Here is a 20,834-nt window from a genome sequence, read left to right as displayed (position 1 = left end):
ACACAATCATATTGTACAAACATGGGTCTTTTCACTTGGCTGATTTAGACAGTGAAACCACTGAAGTTTTGAGGTCTCTGGGTCAAGGGCCCTTTTTGACACGGTTTGAAAGGTCACCTGCTCATTTGTGTCTCCGCTGTGCTGCACACAGGGCCGGGAATGGGTCTGATTCCTTTCCCCCCTGCGGCACAAAGCGGAGCCGGCTGGCATTTGGCAGACTGTGGGTCTGAGACCAGCACACAAAGCCGGAACGCTTCCCACGGGGCGTGGGGGTGTGTGTGTGTGTGAGGGCAGACACTGGTGCCTCCCGGCCCCTGGGGCCCAAGCAGTGAACTGGTTTGAGCGTGGAGAAAACAGCGGTTATAAAATATAAATGTGTTTATTATTACACTGGGCCCCATGCTATATAATTTTACACATACTCATATCGGTGATTTGTGGCTGCAGCTCTGTATGGAGAAGCTTGCTAATTCACCCAAATTGATAGGGAGGACTCTGAAGATGATCAAACTGGAAGGAGCAGTAACTGAGAAAAAATGGTCTCCTAAACAAAAGAAAAAAAATTGTGCCTGCTATGTCAGAGGCATCCTTTGTTCATTTATTTTGATAAGCAGAGCTTCGCCTTAATTATTCACGCTAATGCTTGCTCTGAGAGGAGTGTCCCCCACGTGTCCTGGCAGCCTGGCTCAGTGCTGGGTGCTCTGGGAGATTAATGCCAAAACACCCAGCCCAGCTTTTCTTGAGCTTTTCTTGAGATGGTGTTGTGAGAGGTGAAGACAGGTTTGGGGATGGTAGGTGTTGAATGGGTTGGAGAAGAGAAGAAAAGAGGGGATGTCCCAGCCTCAGTTTGGGGCACTCCTGTGCAAATCAAATCACCCTGAACCTTCCCAGGGTGGGTGGTGATTTTCCCATCCAAGGGATGAGAAACAGAAGCCTGGGAAAGCCCAAGGGTACCCAACTAGAGAGGGGCTGAGCTGACTTCTGAGTCAGAGTCTGACTCCGGAGCCCATTCTCCTGCAACATTCTGCAGGGTTTTCTAGGAAAGAAGCCAGGAAGGGGCACAGGAGCAAACCGCTACCCCCCCCCCCCCACCTCCACTGCAGTCCATCCCATTTGCTCTGCATTCAGCCCATTTCCTGATCTTAGCAGCAATTATCATCATTTCCTACAGCTTTCCCAAGTGATTCTTGTCTTGGCAGAATCTTGAGTTACTTCTTCTGGGAGCTCTTCAGAAGGAAAGCACTTTGGAACAGCATGCGCTAGTTCCCAAGTACTCAGAGCATCCATGATTCATGCCTCCTGCAGAGGAAGCTTCATGCAGACACAGCGCTGAGGCCCTGGGATGACTGGATGGGCCGTTTTTTCTTGGATGTATAATTACTAGAGGGTGGTACCAAATGGCCCAGCCACTCTATTCATAGCAGAGCCTTGGGAAGCATCTCTGTACACAACCTTTTGTTTCCCCCTTATTCAGTCGTTTTCTATAGTTTCTAACTATGTTTTTTATTTGTTCAGCTCTCCGCCTCTCTGCTGCTAGGAGTAGTGCCATCCGTGTTCCAGCCACCATCTTCTTTCTCCCAGATGGTTGTAGAACATCCAAGAGGGTCTCTCTCATCATCTCATTTCCCTCTGCAGCCCATTCTCCATTTTGTAGTCAGGGTGATATTTTAAAGATTCAAATCTGATTGTGCTATATGCCTCTGCTTAACAGCTCACAGTGGCTGCCATTGTTTTTAGCATCCTGTCCAGATTCTTAAACGTGGTGTATGAGACCACTGTCCGATAGAAATATGTAATACAAACCACGTGTACTTTATTTAAAAAGTGATTAACTATACTAATTAATTTTAGTACTAGACTTTAATTTCCACATCATCAATATTAACATTTATTAATGAACACTTTACATTTCTTTCCATAGTAAGTCTTTGATACCCAGCATGTATATTACATTTAGAGTGATCTTTATTTATATTGCTCACATTTCAAATGTGAGCCAGATGGGATAAATGGCTTCCAAATTGGACCAAGCGGTCTGGCCGCTGCCTGATCCTCTCTCCCCATTGTGTCTCTCCCCCAGCTGGACTCACGCTCCAGATACCTATCTTTGGCTTTCTAGGTTAGATGTGGGAGATGTGCCAGAAGGTAAGAGTTGGAGGAACCAGCCCAATATGGAGCCTTCTTCAGGCTACCTTTGAACCTGCAGGGCCTTCAGAAAGTCAGAGGTATGGGTTAAGAGTGAAGTCCTCCCTTGTCATTGGCCTTGGGGGTTTCTATTTTGGTTTATCTAGGGCTGAACTGATGCTTTTTTGGGAAAGTGAAGGGAATGAAGTGGAAAACCACTGGTGCAGTTGATATGTGGTATCGACTTTGACTGCCTACCCCACACAGAGGTCCTGCAGTGAGTAGTAGCATTATATGAGCTAAAGATGAGACCATGGGACCTTACAGGAGTGAACAAGGGGTGGTTCACACCTCTGGCTTCTAGTTTCAATAGATAATATTCCTTCACTTATTCATTTTAAAATGGTTAGAACAGCTATTGTGTGGGTGCCTCTAAAGATTTGTGACATTCTTTCCAGTTGAAAGATGTATTTTATCAGAAAATATTTCCAAAAGGAATATGAACATTTATTTTTATTGTTGACATTTAAATAAGAGGCAGAGTGAGATAGAAGGTATCATGTGGACTCTGAAGGTAAGATTGCCAGGGTTTAAATCTGTGCCACTTTCAAGCTGGTGAACTTGGGCTGAATTTCTTGGTCTCTCAGTTTCTCATCTATGAAATGGGGGAGGTTGATGGCCTGCATCTCATAGGGCTGTCGAGAGGATTAAAGTAGAGAATAGCCCTTAGTGGCTTGAAGTGACAACCCATAATGAGTGCTCAGTACATATTAGCCAATAGCTTGTTTCCCCAAGATTTATAAACCATCATTATCAATTGAGGATTGATAGGATTGGGCCACAAGTCTTGGCTCAGGATGATCATTCAAGATGTTTTCTCAGGGAAGATACATTTATTGTCTGTCTGTATATACAAATGTTTTGTGTTTTTCTCTCTCACTTGGTTCCCTACTATGTGTGTGTGTGTGTGAGGAAGGGAAATAGAGACATCTCATCAGGGTTTGATTTTGCCATCCGTGTATCCAGGAGAAAAAGTCGAACATATTTCAGTGGATGAGGTGTGAGACATGGTGAAATACATACCATGTGTTAGTGGTATATGGACTATGAGCTATTTTTCTATTAAAAAGGTTTTGCTCTTTGGTCCAAACACTTTGTCTTTCTAATCAATGACACAGTACCAGTTGAGAAGTAGGGGCTTAGGGTGATATCTCTGATCATTAAATGGAAGACGAGCCCTAGGAGGTGGTCTGCTCATAATACTATAACACTGATCTCTAACCATCTTAGGTAGAAACAGGTGATTGCAGGCCATTTACTTATCAGGATGGTATGTCTGGGCACTCAGCATTGGTATGAGCCACCTTGCATAAAGAAGGAAGTTTATTTGGGAATATTTTAATAATAACTTTGTTTGCATGGTGTTTTATAGTATACAAAGCACTTGCCCAGACGTCATCTGTCTCAGACTTCATAGTAATCCTGTGAGGCCAACTCCAAAGAAATTAGCCCCGTTTGGCAGAGGAAGAAAGTGAGAGTATGTAACTTTCTAAGATTAAATAGTAAGTAGAAAGAGTCAGGTTAGAACCCAGGTCTCCTGATTGCAAGTCGTGTATGTGAGTCAACACATAAGTGTGTTGTGTGTGTGTTCTACGCTACTTGCAAGCGTGATACTCCATTTTCAGAAGTTCTGGCAACCTTTCTGAATTTAAAAAAAAAAGTGAGATTGAAATGTAAAATAAGGTTTGTACTGTGGGTTTTCCATTTGGGCATGTATCATTTTCATTCATTGGTTTTTGTTACCCTTTGAATTAATAAGAACATAAATGAAGCTATTTGTGACAGAAACCCAAGCTAACAGAGATTTAAAGAAGATGGAAGATTTTTTCTCTTTGAGTCCAGGCTCCCAGACAGGTGTTTTCTGAGAAGCAGTCAAAAGCCCAGACTCCTTCTGTCCTGTTGGTTCCCATCCCTGGGGTTTTTGCCCTTAAGAAATAGCCAATATCCATGCAATTCAAGATGGCTATTCCCAGGCCTGCTTTCCAGGCATCTAGTTTTCATGCAGCTATTTGGAAAGTGGGAATGGGAAAGGATGTCCCATGGAGTGGCACTTTTCACTTCCACTCTCATCTCACTGGCCAGAGCTTAGTTATATGTTGACATGCAACTGCAAAGAAGTTGGGAAATGGAATCCTCATTGTAGATGGCAAGGAGCCCAGCTAAAATCTGGGGAGTCTCTTATGATAAAAAAGGGGAGAATGAATATAGAAGGACAACTGGCTGTTGCTTCTCTGTCCTTAGTCTTAAGAATAGTCTCTTTTAAAGACATTTAAGCATGAAGCACTTGGGTTCAGAAATTCTAAATGTATAATAGGATAAGAAAAAAAAATCCGAGTGCATTTTAGTTTGTAGCACATTGCACAATCCAAATAACTGCAGGAAAACTAGGTTCCTGTGATATGCCAGAAGTTCTGAATGGAAATTTAATTTACATTTCGCATTTTATGAGAATATTGCATTGTTGGCATAATATGAAGTGACTGGGAAATGAATAACTTTGACATAGTAAGCCTGTAGGGTCAAATTAACCTCATCTTAATATTCTTGCACATTTTTTCCCTTCCAAAGTATAAAGTCACATTGCATTGACATTTTTGTCCCAGGATGAAAATTTAGTAGGAGAGTGAAAAGTATTTTGTAGCTATGGGTTTAGCACAGACAAAATTAAGACTATTTGAGGTTAGAGGTATATAGGCTGACAGATTGTGTGGGGGTGTTTTTACATTTGTGGGTGTCAATATGTTTGTGCTGAATTGTTTGCAGATTTGAGGGGAGGTGGGTGCGTGCGTGTGTGTGTGTGTTATTATAGACTCCATGGGTAGCTTCAATCATTGTGTTTTCTTCCTAATTCCTACTACAGAGCAACAGAAAGAGAGTGTAGGAGGATCTAGGTTACAGAGTTTTGAAGGAAGATTTGAATAAGGACTAGTCATAGGATGCATGTTTGTTCAATCAAATTCATCAAGAGTGTGTGGAATGTCTCCAGTATTCTAAGTCTTGGAAATACTAAGGTGAATAAACCCAGCCTCTGCCCTTGAAGAGACCCGTCTATGAAGCTACAGCATGTAAACAGGTCACTCAAGTAGTAAGATAAGACTCTTCTAAAAGAAGTTTCAGGAGCAGAGAGGAAGGGGTGCCCACCTCTATCAGAGCTGGCATAGAATCACTTCCCCGAGAAGGTGCTTTGTGAGGTCCTTGGGCCGCACATTAGATGAGGCTCTGAGGATCCGGCTATGTAAAGACATGGGCTTTGTCCCCAAGGCAGTCAGCCTCCTGTGAGGGGGTCGTAGTATGTCATCAAGGCTCCGAAGGGTGTGGTTCTTACCTCCGCTTCAGGCCTTTCTTGGAATTCTTCATATCCTCATCCTTCACCTCAGCTATGACAACCCCCTGTTCCCCATCTCTGGCCCTGTGCATCTCATGTTCCTGCTTCCTGAAATGTCCACTGTCCTTGTCCCCGACATCCTTCAGTTTTCAGTGAGACGTCTCTTTTCTGGGAAGCCTTCCCCGATGGTTCTGTGGAGTCTTGGGGATGACCTTTTCCACACATCCACGCACTGATCAGACACATCGGACCTTGGGTCATTTGTGTGCACTTGTAGGGCTTCCCCACCTGGGAGTTCTTCTGACACAGAGACCCTTGCTGCTTTAATCTCTAGCACATTCATTGCTCAGTGCATATTAAAATCAAGAATTAATATTAGTTAGATCCATGTTGTCACACTGAAGAGGCCAATGGTATTTTTCACCATCAGTGAGTTAGGCCGGAAGTCTTGCTATTTAACTTTGCCTGCTCACCTGCAAACAGAGATGAGGTGTGTCGGAAACAAAGCCTGTTAGGGCTTGTTCATCTGGAAGACAGTATGTTACTGTTGATTTCTGATTGATCACTGACCCATTCATTAACAGGTGCCGTACTGAGTGCATATAACGTGCCTGAGCTGGTGCTGGACAGTGGGTGATGACGAAGAGGCAAGTGAGAAAGCATCCAGCCCTGTACCCAGACACACATTGGATACTCAGTTGAATTTATTGAGTTGGAGGTGTCAGATGTCCCTGCTTTAAAAGCAATTTCCATGTAATGTGGGTAGGGAAAAGTAGGGTAAATGATCAAGGCATGAAAGGATAAATATCTACAGGAAATAGCAAAAAGTGGCCAGAGAATGAAAACTCAGACAAAGCTACAGGTTTCTGAGGGAAGAAATGCTTGGGCTGGGGTGGCGTGTAGAAGACATGTCCTGAGTAGATGACATCCCAGGAAGCAGGATGGGCTGGGAGGGCTGCTTGGGGATGTTGGAGAGTGAGGGGTTTGTGGAAAGAGTAGTGGATAGATGAGGGTAGAAAAAGAAGTGAGATGGTTTTGTGGACATTTCTTCTTCTTAAGTCCAGGCAGTGGTATTTGAAGAGCATCTTGTTTAGGTTATCAGTTGTCAAAGTAAGAAACTACTATTTTCCTTTTGTGTTAGTCTTTTCTTAAACTTCATACCTGGATAAGGTACATATTTGGGATGCTTTATTTAGTGGGAAAATTCAGTTTCTGGAAAAAAAAAAACTGGGGTTAATCTTGGAAGAGAGTTAAGTTATATAGACAAATTGATGTTTTAAATCTTGACTCAAAATCTCTAGGGAATTGGATTCATATCTATTAAACTTGAATGGTAACTGGTCCAGGGGTGGGCCCATGTCTCCATCACCTGTATGTAAATGATCAAATTTGGGCTTTTTGAGGATTGATAAAGTTACCTTTTTGTTTATTGATTTAAGGCAAATTACCTTATCAAATATTGATTTGCTTAGGCCACCTCTCTACCATCTCTACCGTCTACATTAGGGAATAACAATTAATGATTGCATTAGCTTAATCAGAACAAATTCAAGATGCTGACACTAGTCATTAGATAATTACCAAAGTCAGATCTAACATGGTTTTTGGATTATCCACTTTTACGGGTTTTATATACCACTGGTTCTTCTCTTTTCATGTATACCACCTGTGTAGCAGAAAATTAATTCTGTACTCTAATAGTAAGTGTTTTGAGCTTATTTTTTCATTAGGAAAAAAGGAAAATTACAGTTATTCTAAGACAGTAGACTGGGCATCATCAACTGATGTGATATGTGCCAATTGATGACTGCCATGTGTCTGGGATCTGGTCAGATGTGTTTAAGCCTCCCCTCCCTACACCCTGGTACTGGACCTCCATATATCTGTTTTTGCCATGAATCCCAGATACACAGTCCTCTCCCAGTGTCCTCAGGCTCCCCCAGGTCCTCCCCAATATCAGGTCTACTCTCCTTCAAAGCTCTGTGCTCCACAGTTACTCTTTGTCTTACTACTTCCCTCCATACAAGAAGAATAAATTCCTGCAGATTTTCACTTGAAGTTTTACACCTGTGTTCCCAGCCTCTGAAACATATTGCATCTTTGGGGGGAAGGGGTGCTGTTCTACGTTGGTTTGCTTCTGAAGGGCACACTCTTGTATTAGAGATATTGTTACTCTTACAGTGGCTTGGTGATTCTTTTCATGTCAGTTAATGTTATTTGTGGCTAAAGTTACACTGTTTTTCTTGTCATTCTTAAAATTAAATTTTTTAAAATGATTAAAAAATGAATACTTTAGTCATGGTTATAGTAATAGACTGTTCCTGCATGGATCTTTTGCAATCATACTATCTTTGTATTTGAATGTGAAAATTGAAGATTCACCATGAGTTTGAAATTTATAGGTCTTAATCAAATTCCTACCTAAATATCACATTGAATTGTGGGAACCTGATTTACAGAGTAATATCTTTATTGCTAAATGGAAGAAATGTCCTATGAATTAATTTCAAATAATTCACATGGTGTAGTTATGGTGACATAGAAAGAGACAAATGTTTTAACAACTTTTCAAACCTAATTTCTATCTAGTTTTTAACTTTATTGTAACTTTGGTAATCACTAAAATGTACTTCGGTTTCCAAATTGGTATTAAACTTTCTTTGAATTTATCCTTAAAAAGCTGATAAAACTATTTGTAAAAATTAATATTGGGTGATAACAACCAAATTAAACCAGTGAGAATCAAAGCAAAATAAGAAAAAAATACAGAAAACATTAGCCATGTTGCCAGAAAATAGTTTAGATCCCCACAAGTAAAATATGAGAAACTACTTGTTTTAAAACTTGAGCACATATAATTTAAGGTATGAGTGTTGAGGTCTGACTTTTTAAATGAGTTTATAATAGTATGAGAATTATTCTCTTAAGAGTTGCAGGAGTTTGTTTTTGTTTTATTGGGGGAATGGAATTAATTGTACCTCACTGAAAATATTAGAATACTATATACATTTTGATGAAATTTTTAAAAAATCAATTTGACTTTGAGAATATTGTGATACTCCTAGCCTTAGGGGAAAGTGAAAGTGCCCTCAGTCATGCCCGACTCTTTGTGACCCTATGGACTATAGTTCATGGAATTCTCCAGGCCAGAATACTGGAGTGGGTAGCCTTTCCCTTCTCCAGGGGATCTTCCCAGCCCAGGGATCAAACCCAGGTCTCCCGCATTGCAGGCGGATTCTTTACCAGCTGAGCCACAAGGGAAGCCCAAGAATACTGGAGTGGGTAGCCTATCCCTTCTCCAGCAGATATTCCCATCCCAGGAATTAAACCGGGGTCTCCTGCACTGCAGGCAGATTCTTTACCAACTGAGCTATGGGAGACATGCTGCAGTATCTAAAATACTTATATTGGAATCACAGGTTATACACTTGTAAAAATTCTAATTGCTGAGAGCTGTACAAGCTCCAGCATCTGTGATGGTTGCTGACCAATTACAGGACCAATCCACTCTTCCTTCAGCATTTCAAACAAATTCACCAAGAATCTGACAGTTCACCTCCAAAAGGAATGTTTTGGAAAAAGTATGTTAGTTGCTCATTTGTGTCTGATTCTTTGTGACCCCATGGACTGTAGCCCGCCAGGCTCCTCTGTCCGTGGACTTCTTCAGGCGAGAATACTGGAGTGGGTCGCCATTCCCTTTTCCGGGGGATCTTCTCCACCCAGAAACCGAACACGAGTCTCTTATGCCTCCTGCATCGGCAGGTGATTCTTTACCACTAGCACCACCTGGGAAGAAGTCCCCAAAGATTTGTTTCATCCTGTGTATTTCCTGGCTGTGTTTCACAAAGCTTGGTGGGTCTGAGGAGTAATTTGGTGCGATGCTTAGGCTCCAGCTTAAGTCTCGTGGAGGAGCCCTTGTGCCCTTGCCTTGCAGATAGAGGGGACACTGGTCTCTGTTCCCATAGTCTTCCCTGGCCTCCTGCACATCTGTGAACTCCCTTTTGACATCACCATCATCGTCAAAACCCTTTATCTATCTGGGACTTTGTAATTGACCAGTCACTTCTATGTATTGGATTCCACTGAATCTTCATAATGACAAGGGAAGCAGGACAGATCTTTTAAAATATCTTTTTCACCCTGGTGGTTCAGATGGTAAAGTGTCTGCCTATAATGCGGGAGACCCGGGTTTGATCCTTGGGTCGGGAAGATCCCCTGGAGAAGGAAATGGCAACCCACTCCAGTACTCTTGCCTGGAAAATTCCATGCGCAGAGGAGCGTTGTAAGCTACAGTCCGTGGGGTCGCAAAGAGTCAGACACGACTGAGCCACTTCACTTCACTTCAAGAACCGTAAGTTGGGATGAAGGAGTTAACTGACTGTACAGGCCATATTGCTGATATGTAGCAAAGCCAGAATTAGAAGCATCTGTTTTTGGAGGTCTAGTCCATTTTTCTCCACCAAACCAGTGATTCAGGTTTCACTGAGACATCAAGGGATGCCTACCCTGATGGTCCTAGAGAGTCGTAGGGATGGTCTCCTCCACACATCCACACACAGGCGTTTATTGGGTTCGTATTATCTGTGTGTACACATGGGGTTTCCCAATCTGGGAATGCCTCTAATGCTGAGACTTTTTCACTTTAGTCTCCAACGCTGTCATTGCTCAGTGCATCTTATTAATAGAATCAATAATTTAGGTTGGTTGCATCCAGATGGTCACACTGAAGAGGTTGATGATATTTTCACCATCAGTGAGTTAGATCAGAAGTTTCATTATTTGACTTGACCTGCTCACACGTGAACAGAGATGAGGTATTTTGGTGATGATGCATGTTAGGGTTTGTGAATCTGGAAAGCAGGGTAGTAACGTAGCTTTTGGGCTGGGCATTGGGAAGAGTTTAGAAAGGATGAGCCCTTACGCTTGAATTAATGGTGGGAATTCCACATAGAAGATATATTTTAACCTGTACTGTCCAAAATAGAAATATATGTAAGCTCTATATGTGACTTAAATTTTTCTAGTAACCACATTTTCAAGAAGTAAATAGAAATAGTGATAATAATTTTAACAATATACATTAACTAACCAAAAGTGTGAAATATTCTTTACATTGCTTCAATTTTTAAATTTTAATTAAAATTAAGTTAAAAGTTCAGCTCTTTAGTTGCCTTAGGCTCACTTTAAGTGCTCACAGCCATATATGATTTGTAACTACTGCACTGGACACCACAGGTGTCAACAGTTATGGGATTAAGTAAAAATCCTTTCTCACCTCTCTCCACGTTCTAAAATAGGAGCTATAACTACTTAAGGACATAAAGTTTAAATTCTAAATTATAGATTTTTAAAGAACCATTTTAAGGTGGTAATCCAGGCAATGAAGGGGCTTCCCAGGTGGCCCTAGAGGTAAAGAACCCACCTGCCAATGCAGGAGACATGAGTTGCAGGTTCGATCCCTGGGTTGGGAAGATCCCCTGGAGGAGGGCATGGCAACCCACTCCAGTATTCTTGCCTGGAGAATCCCATGGGCAGAAGAGCCTGATGGGCTATGGTCCAAGGGGTCGCAGAAAGTCAGACACAACAGAAGCAACTAAGGACACATGCACGCCAAGCGATGAGGAGTTAACCTAACCTAGGGCAGTTTTTATTTTATTAGTTGTTTTAAAAATTTAAAAAATAGAGTAAATGTTTGCATGCTCTGTAAAGTGACTAGTGCTTTTGGTAAATTCAGTAACTCAGGTCGTAGCATCTATTTGGCCTTTGGATGACCAAGTGATTAATGAATGAAAAGAATCAACATATAGCGTAAATAAAAGAGTACGTGTTTTATTTTATGTAGTCATTAAAATAAATGCTTTTGAAATTATGGACAATAAAGTCCTTGTCTCATTTTTCCATCAGTCACCTAAAGAAAGTATTTAAGATTCATCTGGAATCTAAGAGGAACTCTGAGACAGTTTTCCAAAGCAGAGTTAAGAACTTGGAGTATTTTCTTGTTGTAGCAGGTACCCCCTGAGACGGAATTGCCAAACTATGGAGTGATGTTTACTGGTTACTCTTTTTTCCAATGTTAAGAAAGCGTAGTGACATTTTCTCTCTCAATGTCTTTATTCCCCAGGTAGCTTAAATTCTCTAGTGCTGCTGAGTGTGATGTGAAAGCAATTGATAGGTCTTTGCTGGTTCCCTCTAGATGTACTCAGTAGCAATATAAACTCATTACAGAGTATTCTTCCTCCTTTCCATTTTGCTTTTCTATTTCCTGATCCTCAGAATTACAAATTCCTAATCCAAGTCCTAAGGGGACTAGGACCCTAACATGCCTAGACAACAGAAATCTAGTAGCTACATTTTTTTGAAAAAGAAAAGTAAATAGATGAAATTAGTTTTAACTGAAACCTGGGTACGTCAAGGTCCTAGTCTCCTTAGGAATTGGATTAGGAACTTGAAATTTTCAGATCAGGAAATGAATGCAAAAAATATGCATTAGCAATGTCTATTTTCAAGAGACTTTTAATGCAAGATTCTGATACCTGTTCATACTTCATGCTTCATACTTCATACTTCGTGTCTTTGTCTTAAAGGCAAATGTATAGTGCAATACATTTGACATATCACTTATACTCTCCCAGACTCATCTTCAGTGAGAACCTTTACAAATGAATTCCATAAAATGACGCACATGGTTTCCCAGAGGAGATGTTGCTCAGGAGACCGATCCCAGGCGTGAGTTGAAGGTTACAGGAAGATTTTCAGGATACTCCTTTTTTAGGCTCAGGTGGATAGAGAAGAAGTGGGGAGTGATGAATGATGGTAAAGGAATACTTAATCCATTGTAGAGTTTCACACTGTGGTCTCTGACACAGAGGTATGGCCGGGTTTAAACAAGCCAGCAATCATTTTCTGCTCTTAAGTCAGGTCAGAACATAGAGAGGGACTGAGATCGCTTAGACCTCCTGCTCCTCTGTGTGGACTTGGGTCTTTGTTGCAAATCAGAAAGGATGCCTCATTCATGCAGTGTGTTCTACAGGGTTGAGCCAGGCCCCACGTTGGTACTGTTGGTATCACAACAAACAAAAGAGATGCCTGCGTGAAGCTTATACTCTCCTAGGGGAAGCAGACAGTACTGCACACAAACAATATGCAATCTCATTTCAAAGCGACTCAGTTCAGTACCGTCGCTCAGTCGTGTCCAACTCTTTGCGACCCCAAGGACTGCAGCACACCAGGCCTTCCTGTTCATCACCAACTCCCGGAGTTCACTCAAACTCACGTCCATTGAGTCGGTGATGCCATCCAACCATCTCATCCTCTGTCATCCCCTCCTCCTCCCACCTTCAGTCTTAACCAGCATCAGGGTCTTTTCAGATGAGTCAGTTCTTTGCATCAGGTGGCCAAAGTATTGGAGCTTCAGCTTCAGCATCAGTCCTTCCAATGAATATTCAGGACTGATTTCCTTAAGGATTCACTGTTTGGATCTCCTTGCAGTTCAAGGGACTCTCAAGAGTTTTCTCCAACACCACAGTTCAAAAGCATCAATTCTCAGCATCAGTGAGAATGATCAGCTCATCAACTGAGCATCAGTGCTCAGTTTTCTTTATAGTCCAACTCTCACATCCATATATGACTACTGGAAAAAACATAGCTTTGACTAGACAGACCTTTGTTGGCAAAGTAATGTCTCTGCTTTTGAATATGCTGTCTAGTTTGGTCATAACTTTTCTTCCAAGGAGCAAGCGTCTTTTAATTTCATGGCTGCAGTCACCATCTGCAGTGATTTTATAGTCCAAAAAAATAAAGTCTGTTGCAACTAAGTGGTCCCAGAAGATGACAGAATATGCTGCTGCTCAACAGAGAATGCCGAGGGTAGATCTCTCTGAAGTGGAGACAGTTGAGCATTGACCTGGTGGCAGTGAGGGAACAGGAGCATTCCAGGCAGAGCAGGGAGCAAAGGCAAAAGCTCTGAGGTGGGAGCAGTCAGGTAGGGCACGAGTAATTGAGTTGGCCATGGCAGATCATGGGGATTCTATACAATAGGACCTTACAAGCTTTTGACTTCTATCCTTAAAGCAGTAGGAAACCATTGGAACATTTACGTTTTAATTTCTTCTTAACCTTTTTTGGGTCATGAACTTCTTTAGCAGTCTGGTGAAGCCTGCGGAACCCTCTGCAGAATAATGTTTTTCAGTGCATAAAATAAAATCCCAGAGGGTGTTAAAGAAAATAATTATATGGGAATAGAAAGATTAAGCCCCCTGTAAGGGACATGCGTGCTCCGATGCTCCGATTTCTGTTTTCAAAGGGTTCTCCTGGTTGCTGCAGGCAGAATAGCTGTAGGGACCAAGGCTGGAAGCACAGACACTGGTGAACATGGAGCTAAGATCTTCTCGTATACCCTGTAGGTTAGTGGTCTCACAGTTGTGAGTACAGTTGTGCAACACTGTCGTTTTGAATGCAGGAAGAAAATTTGATAACTTCTGTTTATATTTGTGTGTTGGGGGGGGCGGTTAGTCGCTCAGTTTTGTCCAGCTCTTTGTGACCCCATGGACTGTAACCCACCATGTTCCTCCATCCATGGAATTCTCCAGGTGAGTTTCTGGAGTAGGTTGCCATTTCCTTCTCCAGGGAATCTTCCCAACCCAGGGATCGAACCTGCATCTCCTTCATTACAGGCAGATTCGTTACTGCTATGCCGCCGGGGAAGACCCTGTTTATATTTAAATGACCCTAATTCTTTTAAATTTCCATATTGAGTATATGTTTTATAACGTCCTAATGTATTAGGACATTAGTACATTTATATAATTCATGGATTAATCTACATGTATTGGAGGTGCATATTCAGAAGGCAATGGTGACGGTACTTTTTGATCAACCAAATGTGATGATCACGATGTAGGGAGAGTTACTCTGTAAGAAACTGAATAAAAGGCCACTCTGCTTTGGGCCACATTGCATTTCAGAGGTCATTTTGTAAGGAAGCCTGAATTCGTGCCCTGCAGTATTAGTGAGCTTTAAACATGAAATTGTATTCCCCATTCTACTTTTCTTGTCCCTCTGATTTCTGAACTTCCCCCTGTTTCAGGTACTACTCCTTCATTTGGTTGAGTTCTTTCTTGGTTATTTTAATTTTTTATGAGCGTTTGCAGAAATGGCAACTTGTGGGTTAATTAATCAGATGTTGGAAAACTAGCTTGACGAATCGCTGTAGCATGGCATGGCTAAACTGGCAGGGCGGGGGGCTTGCCCTCGGTGGTGCTCTGTGCAGTGCCTGCTGAAGCAGGAGACAGTGTTAGGCAACGCGGTTCAGAGCCAAGTCCAGCTGCCTGCAGCTTCTGTCTTTGCAGCTGCAGCAGGGACACGGCCACTGGAAGCATGCTCTGAAATAGCTACTGGGCAGAGTGGCTTGGTTTGTGCTGGGAATTAACAGAGCATCCACATTATCTTCTGGGAAATAACTAAATCCTTGACATTATTTGTTAGCATAAAACAAAACTAATTTTAAAAAATTCAGCAAGGGAAAAAGCAAACACTTAGAAATTAAAAAAAAAACAAAAACCAAAGACATCCGCTTTAATCTCCATTTTGTCTCTGTCCTTCCTGTGTCCTTCAGAGTGTGGTTGCCTATGATGGACGGGTCTGTTCGATTGTGGGATTGATTTTGGGGACCGGATGTCTCTGCTTGTTGCTGCAGAATGTCATGGCATTTCCAGATGCCTCGTTGTTGCTTTGGAGCTGTGCTTGGTACCCAAGGTTCCAGGACCCTCCAATGTTACTTGTACATGAAGGCCTTTGGGCGTAAGGGGCATTTGGAATTTTGAAGTCTTTGGTGCCTCATTCTCCATTTCTTGTTATTGTGTTTGCCAGATTTCTCTGAAGTAACAGAGGCTCACGGGTGATCAGTAGCATTAAGTAATTGATGCCAACAGTCCTCTCTGGTACTTCTCTCTCCAACTTGGGTCTCTTAGTTCCCCTTCAACATCCCACTCATTCAGAGCAGATATAAAGGACACAGTCTTTCTGGTCCATTCTCCATCAGTATACTGAGGTAACACTTCAGACTTAAAAAGACTCTCCCATTTTTCACTATTTCGGTTGCCCAGAGTGACTCCAGGCTCAGCAGGCTGGAGCCTGAGTCCTGGAAGTTTGTATTGACCACCACTTAGACCTGTCTCCTCAGCCTCCTCTGAGAATGCAGGCTAATGGGGAGGGGTGGGGGTTCAGATTAACCATTTACCTTGCTCCAGGCTCCAGAAATGCCTGATACACAACACCTTACGTCAGCCTCGCAGTAGACACAGGAATCTCACCCCCATTTGACAGATGGGGACCCTGAGGCCTCGTGTCTGTAACGAACAGAATAAGATCCCAGGTGTGCTAACTCTGAAGCTGACCTGACCCCGTCACACTTCACCTTCTCTCTCTGCAGCAGGCACACTTTTCTGAAATTGTGGCTGTGAGGATCTAGAAGGTGAACTTTTAACACCGCTTAGTGATTCTTTTTTTTTTTTTTTTTCTGGTTTCCAAAACTGAATGGGTTTCCTCCTGCGCCTCTGGCCCTCCTTCATGTCCTCTTGGTTCAGTTGAAAAGAGATGCCTGTATTTCTCATTCCTCTTCTCCGTGGGCCTTACAGAGCAGCGGCTCACTAGGGCACCGATTTAATGAAATAAAATTTTCAATCCTGTTTGGTTCAATTCTAGGTGATACAAATAAAGAATTGTGAACACTTTGTAGTTAGGTTTAAAGGGAAGGAGAAAGGTGGAAAGAAGAAAGTGGGTCAAGTATAGTATCTGGGCAAGGTCTCCTAAACTGCTGCCTAGTGAAAGATTGAGCTATTAAAAATGGAGAAATAATGGGGCAGCCGTACTACTTTGGCACTTGTGTATCTGGAAATTTTGGGTTTGGCAGTTTATACTGTTTACCAGTTATGTTAATCGTCTCTATGCCAGGCATTGTTCTGATTAATATATAGTACATGTGTATATTCATTTATCCTCTCCCTTTGAGGTACATACTACTATTATTTGTAAAAGAAGACAGAGGCACAGAGAGGTTTATCATCTTGCCCAAGGATAGATAGTTAAGGGCAGAACCAAAAGTTGAGCCTAGGAAAGTTGGCTTCAGAGGGCTCTTGACTTCTATGCTAACAGGTCTCTCAGTGACAGGGCTCAGTAACTCTCAAGATTTCAGAGATCACTTTCTTTTCTTCTTTTTAGAACCAGCCCACCATACAGTTGGAAGGGTAAATATTTGTCATGTTTGGTGACAGACGTTGATGGGTTAAAAAAAAAAGGTCTTAGGAAAAGTCATGTACTTTCTCTCCCATATTCCTCCATCTGTATTTACTGTGCAAAAAGGTCACTTGAGCACAGAGCTTGGATTTCATGCTTCTAAGCAGCTTCAGCGTGGCTGAAACCTTGCTCTACAAATTGACTTTAAAAATATTTTGTAATAATGTGTATCGCTCTCGCATATGAATGCACTGGAGTCATTCAGTGATGATCTTCTTAAATGGGACTTTTGTGACTGTATTTTACATAAATACCAGGAATCGTTGAGTGATTTTTTGTTTTACTCTTAAATTGTAGCCTTTCCTCATGAGTGTCCATCCACTCACATTTACTGGAAGGAACGGAGGTTCTGGGAGCCCTGAGCTCTTTGCCTTGTCAGTCAGCTGCCTGGCTACACTTTGTGGTAGGAGGGAAGAGAGGGGAGAAGACTAAAAAGGCTGAAATGGTAAATTACTCTCGGTTCTGGAGAAAAATAGAATTAGAAGCATTTGTGGTTCTGATGAAAATAGCACATTTCCTTTCTGCTTGGCATGTGGGGGGTCAGAGAGCTCCAGAGAATAGAAAATAAATAAAAATTGATCCCTCTCCAGTCGAAGGAAATGCTTTGACTCTGGGAACTGAAATGACAGCTCTAGATTTGAAGATCTTGTGAAACCACTTTTGAAGGTTAAAAAAAATAACAACAAAAGTACTAAGAGGCTTAAAAAAATGTGACACACTATGTTAGGAAATTTAGCCTTTCAGGAATGATTTTATAGCCCTTTTCCAAGACTGAAGAGTAGGCAACAGACCCAGATCATGTTGTTCCTGTCACTGACCATGGTCATTCCATCTCTCCTTGCAGGTGAGAAGCCTTATAAGTGCTCATGGGAAGGGTGTGAGTGGCGTTTTGCACGAAGCGATGAGCTCACAAGGCACTACAGGAAACACACAGGTGCAAAGCCCTTTAAATGCAACCACTGCGACAGGTAAAGAAATGCAGAAGCTGGTGGGAAGGGAAAGGGAGACGGTGAAGTGGGTGGGAGGTTGGGTTGGTCGTGCGCTCCTGGCTTCATCACAAGCCTCTCTCGAAGAGACTCGGGCCTGGGGATGCCTTGTACTTCTCCATGGAGAAAACCAATGAGATTAAGGGTGCCTCCTTGCATACATTCAAGAGATGATACGGATTCTTAGGTCAGTTACATGAGTATTTCATAAACACCAGAACTGTGATGGTCTCTAGATATCAGTGAGACCTAACTCCTACCCTCGAGGGGATAACGTGACAGATAATTTTAGTATAATAAGAAAATTAATAGACTAGAGAGAATGGTCGCCGGTAGTTTCTGATCTTTTTATTAATATCAATACCGTTTTTCTCAGTGTGAGAAGTAGAAAGCCTGCATGAAGGAGGGGAAATTAGTTATAAGACTCCTTTGAAGCATTGTTAGAAATGAATTTACTGAAGAGAGTTCCCATTCTTTTGGGGGGCCTGGGCCATCCTTTCTTCTTTGAAAGTAGGTACAAAGGTCTAAAAGATGGTGAGGCTTTGAGAACTCATCCTATAATTCAATTTCAAACCTTCAGCATTTGATAGTGGAAGAAGGAGCACGTAGCAACAGACACTACACAAGTAATAGTATCTGACAGCCCTGGCATTATCAACCAATAAACCCCAAAATGGAGACTCTGCAGGCCAAGGTGAAGGCAGGATTAGGTTTAGACGTAATCAAATAATGGGCTTGCATCTGAGCGTGTTATCCTTCTAATCCTATTTCTGTGTTTAAAAGGAAGCTTAAGAAAATTAACCATCTTTTTAATGCAATATTAAAGGTCTCGGTTATGATGAGAAAAATGCTTCTAATACGATAAAAGCCCTGAAAGCCTCAGGGTTCCCCGGCCCAGCCCCTCGCTCCCAGGGTGGCAGGAGGGCTGTGCAGGATGTCCACAGAGGCCTGGCTCTCCAGTGGAGGAAATGCGATCGCTTTTGCATCCTGCCCCTCCCCCAGCCCCCTCACCAGACCTTCCTCTGGTGCAGAGCAGGACAGAAGTGGCCACGTTTCCTGGGTGGCCAGTGCCTTGGTGCTCCTTTAAGATGCTTATAAAGAAGTATTCACGTTGTTCCTCCTTTTTTTTCCCCCCTTTTTCCTGAAGAGCCTATTTTCCTCTTATCTTCATTCTCAAAGAACTAAATAAAGCCCCCATGCCTCCTGGAGCCCAAAGATAACCTCCCACCCCAAGGCTGAGGAAGTATACTCCATGAAGCTATTGTCTGTCCGTCCCTTAGAGCTCTCTTCTGCTACTCCAAAATACAACCTGTTTGTCATTTCTGCCCCGTTCATCTCAAAGTCCCCCTGAATTTATAGAAATCAGCAGCTATTCTCCTATAGATTATATTTTAGTGATGTTGATGTTGCTCCACAGTCCTTTGAGGAAGGGCATTATATCAGTGGGGATGAAGATATATCCTTTGTGAGTTATCAGAGTGTGGTGGTAGTAGGTACACATGAGTCGTCCTTCCCTGAAAGGCGGTGAGGCTATTACTTGGAAATCATGCTTTATGTATAGCCATAAGCCTTGGAAACAGGCAAAGAATTGTTTTGGGGAAATTGCCAGACTTCGTATTCTTCTTAAGTCAACTGAGTTATTAAGCAGTATTAACTGTCTGTACTGGAGAAGGGGATGACAGAGAATGAGATGGTTGGATAGCATCATCAGCTCAATGGACATGAATTTGAGCAAGCTGCAGGAGATGGTGAAGGAGAGGGAAGCCTGGCATGCTGCAGTCCATGGGGACACAAAGAGTCAGACATGACTGAGCGACTGAACAACAACAATGCATCTTTCCAGCACTTAACATACTAGGATTAAACCTGACTGATGTACATGGAGAAATAATTTCAAACTGACCGGATATTTCAGTGTAGGAGATGTCAGGGATGGGTAGTTCAGTTAGTCTTTTGCTTGATTTTCCTCATCAAGATATACTCTGATTTCTGGAGCTAGAAGTTTGCTGAGCAGATGGTACAAACTCTGTGGCATGGTATTTGGGGCAGCTGGCGAGTAGCTCAAACTTCTGTGGCAGCAGAGTCAGTGCTTTTCACCAGTGTCAGAAACCAGGGGGTGGAGCCTCGTTAGTGTCTCCTGACAGGCAGCACCTTGTACTTCAGCTGCAGGAACTATGCTGAAAATAGAGCAGGTCTGGGAGGTGGCGCGGGAGCTGGAGTGGTCCCAAAGTGATGGAAGGGAAGCCTGGAGTGACCGCGGACTTGGCATTCCTTAGAAGACTTTTACCTTCAAAGAAAGAGGACATTTATAGCCCTTAGCAGAGCACTGGATCCTGTTGGTGCCACAATATGTATGAGCCTGGGAAATCTATCTCTTGCCTCATATAATTGAATAATCAGACTACCCTCTGGGCATACGTGCTAAGTCATTTCAGTCATGTCCGATCCTTTACGATCCCATGGACTGTATAGCCCACCAGGCTCCTCTGTCCATGGGATTTTCCAGGCAAGATTATTGAAGCAGATTGCCATTTCCTCCTCCAGGGGGTCTTCCTGAACCAGAGACCAAACCTGTATCTCTTAGGTCTCCTGCATTGAAAGGTGGGTTCTTTACCAGTATCGCCACCTGGGAAGCCCTCAGACGATCTACTTAGAGGCTGAACTAAGTAAGATTGGGGTTTCTTGACCTTAAAGCAGGTACCAAGTCTAACTTATACTTTTATTTTGCCTATAGAGTAAATTTAAAAATACATGAGTTCTTGTTTGTTTTGCTGACATTTCAAATTGCTAAATGTCACAAAAATCTCTGTTTCTGGCTTTGAAAAATTGGAAGATCTGGTAACAGTGGACTCACATTCCCAGGTGGCCATAATTTTCTGGAGCTGCCTTTGGTAATGGTCCTCTGATTATTCATTTCACTCTGTTCCCCCTCCCTCACCACGGTCTCCCCAGTGTGAAGGCAGAGCATCAGTTGCCGTGTAGTATGTCCAGTTATCTCCTCTTAATGAAGAGCAACATTTCTTTATATTCACAGAAGTAGAATCAAA

General features: G+C 42.4%; 1 protein-coding gene across 4 annotated transcripts in view; it reads left to right on the top strand.

The window, feature by feature from the left end:
- KLF7 (KLF transcription factor 7) overlaps positions 1–20,834 on the top strand; it is a 103,236-nt gene that overhangs the window by 71,223 nt on the left and 11,179 nt on the right. For 2 of the 4 annotated variants that reach the window (XM_027965128.3, XM_027965127.3), the window contains exon 4: positions 17,646–17,769. The exons of 1 other annotated variant lie outside the window; for it this stretch is intronic. In XM_027965128.3, the coding sequence (XP_027820929.1) occupies positions 17,646–17,769 (124 nt within the window). Of the gene's footprint in view, positions 1–6,093; positions 17,073–17,645; positions 17,770–20,834 lie in introns of those variants that run through there. One more of the 4 variants, XM_060410295.1, reaches the window with a different exon arrangement.

This window comes from Ovis aries, chromosome 2 (genome assembly GCF_016772045.2).
Source record: "Ovis aries strain OAR_USU_Benz2616 breed Rambouillet chromosome 2, ARS-UI_Ramb_v3.0, whole genome shotgun sequence".
Classification (NCBI taxonomy): Eukaryota; Metazoa; Chordata; class Mammalia; order Artiodactyla; family Bovidae; genus Ovis; species Ovis aries.
Note: the sequence above shows the minus strand (reverse complement) of the source record. Positions and strands in the feature narration are given on the sequence as shown.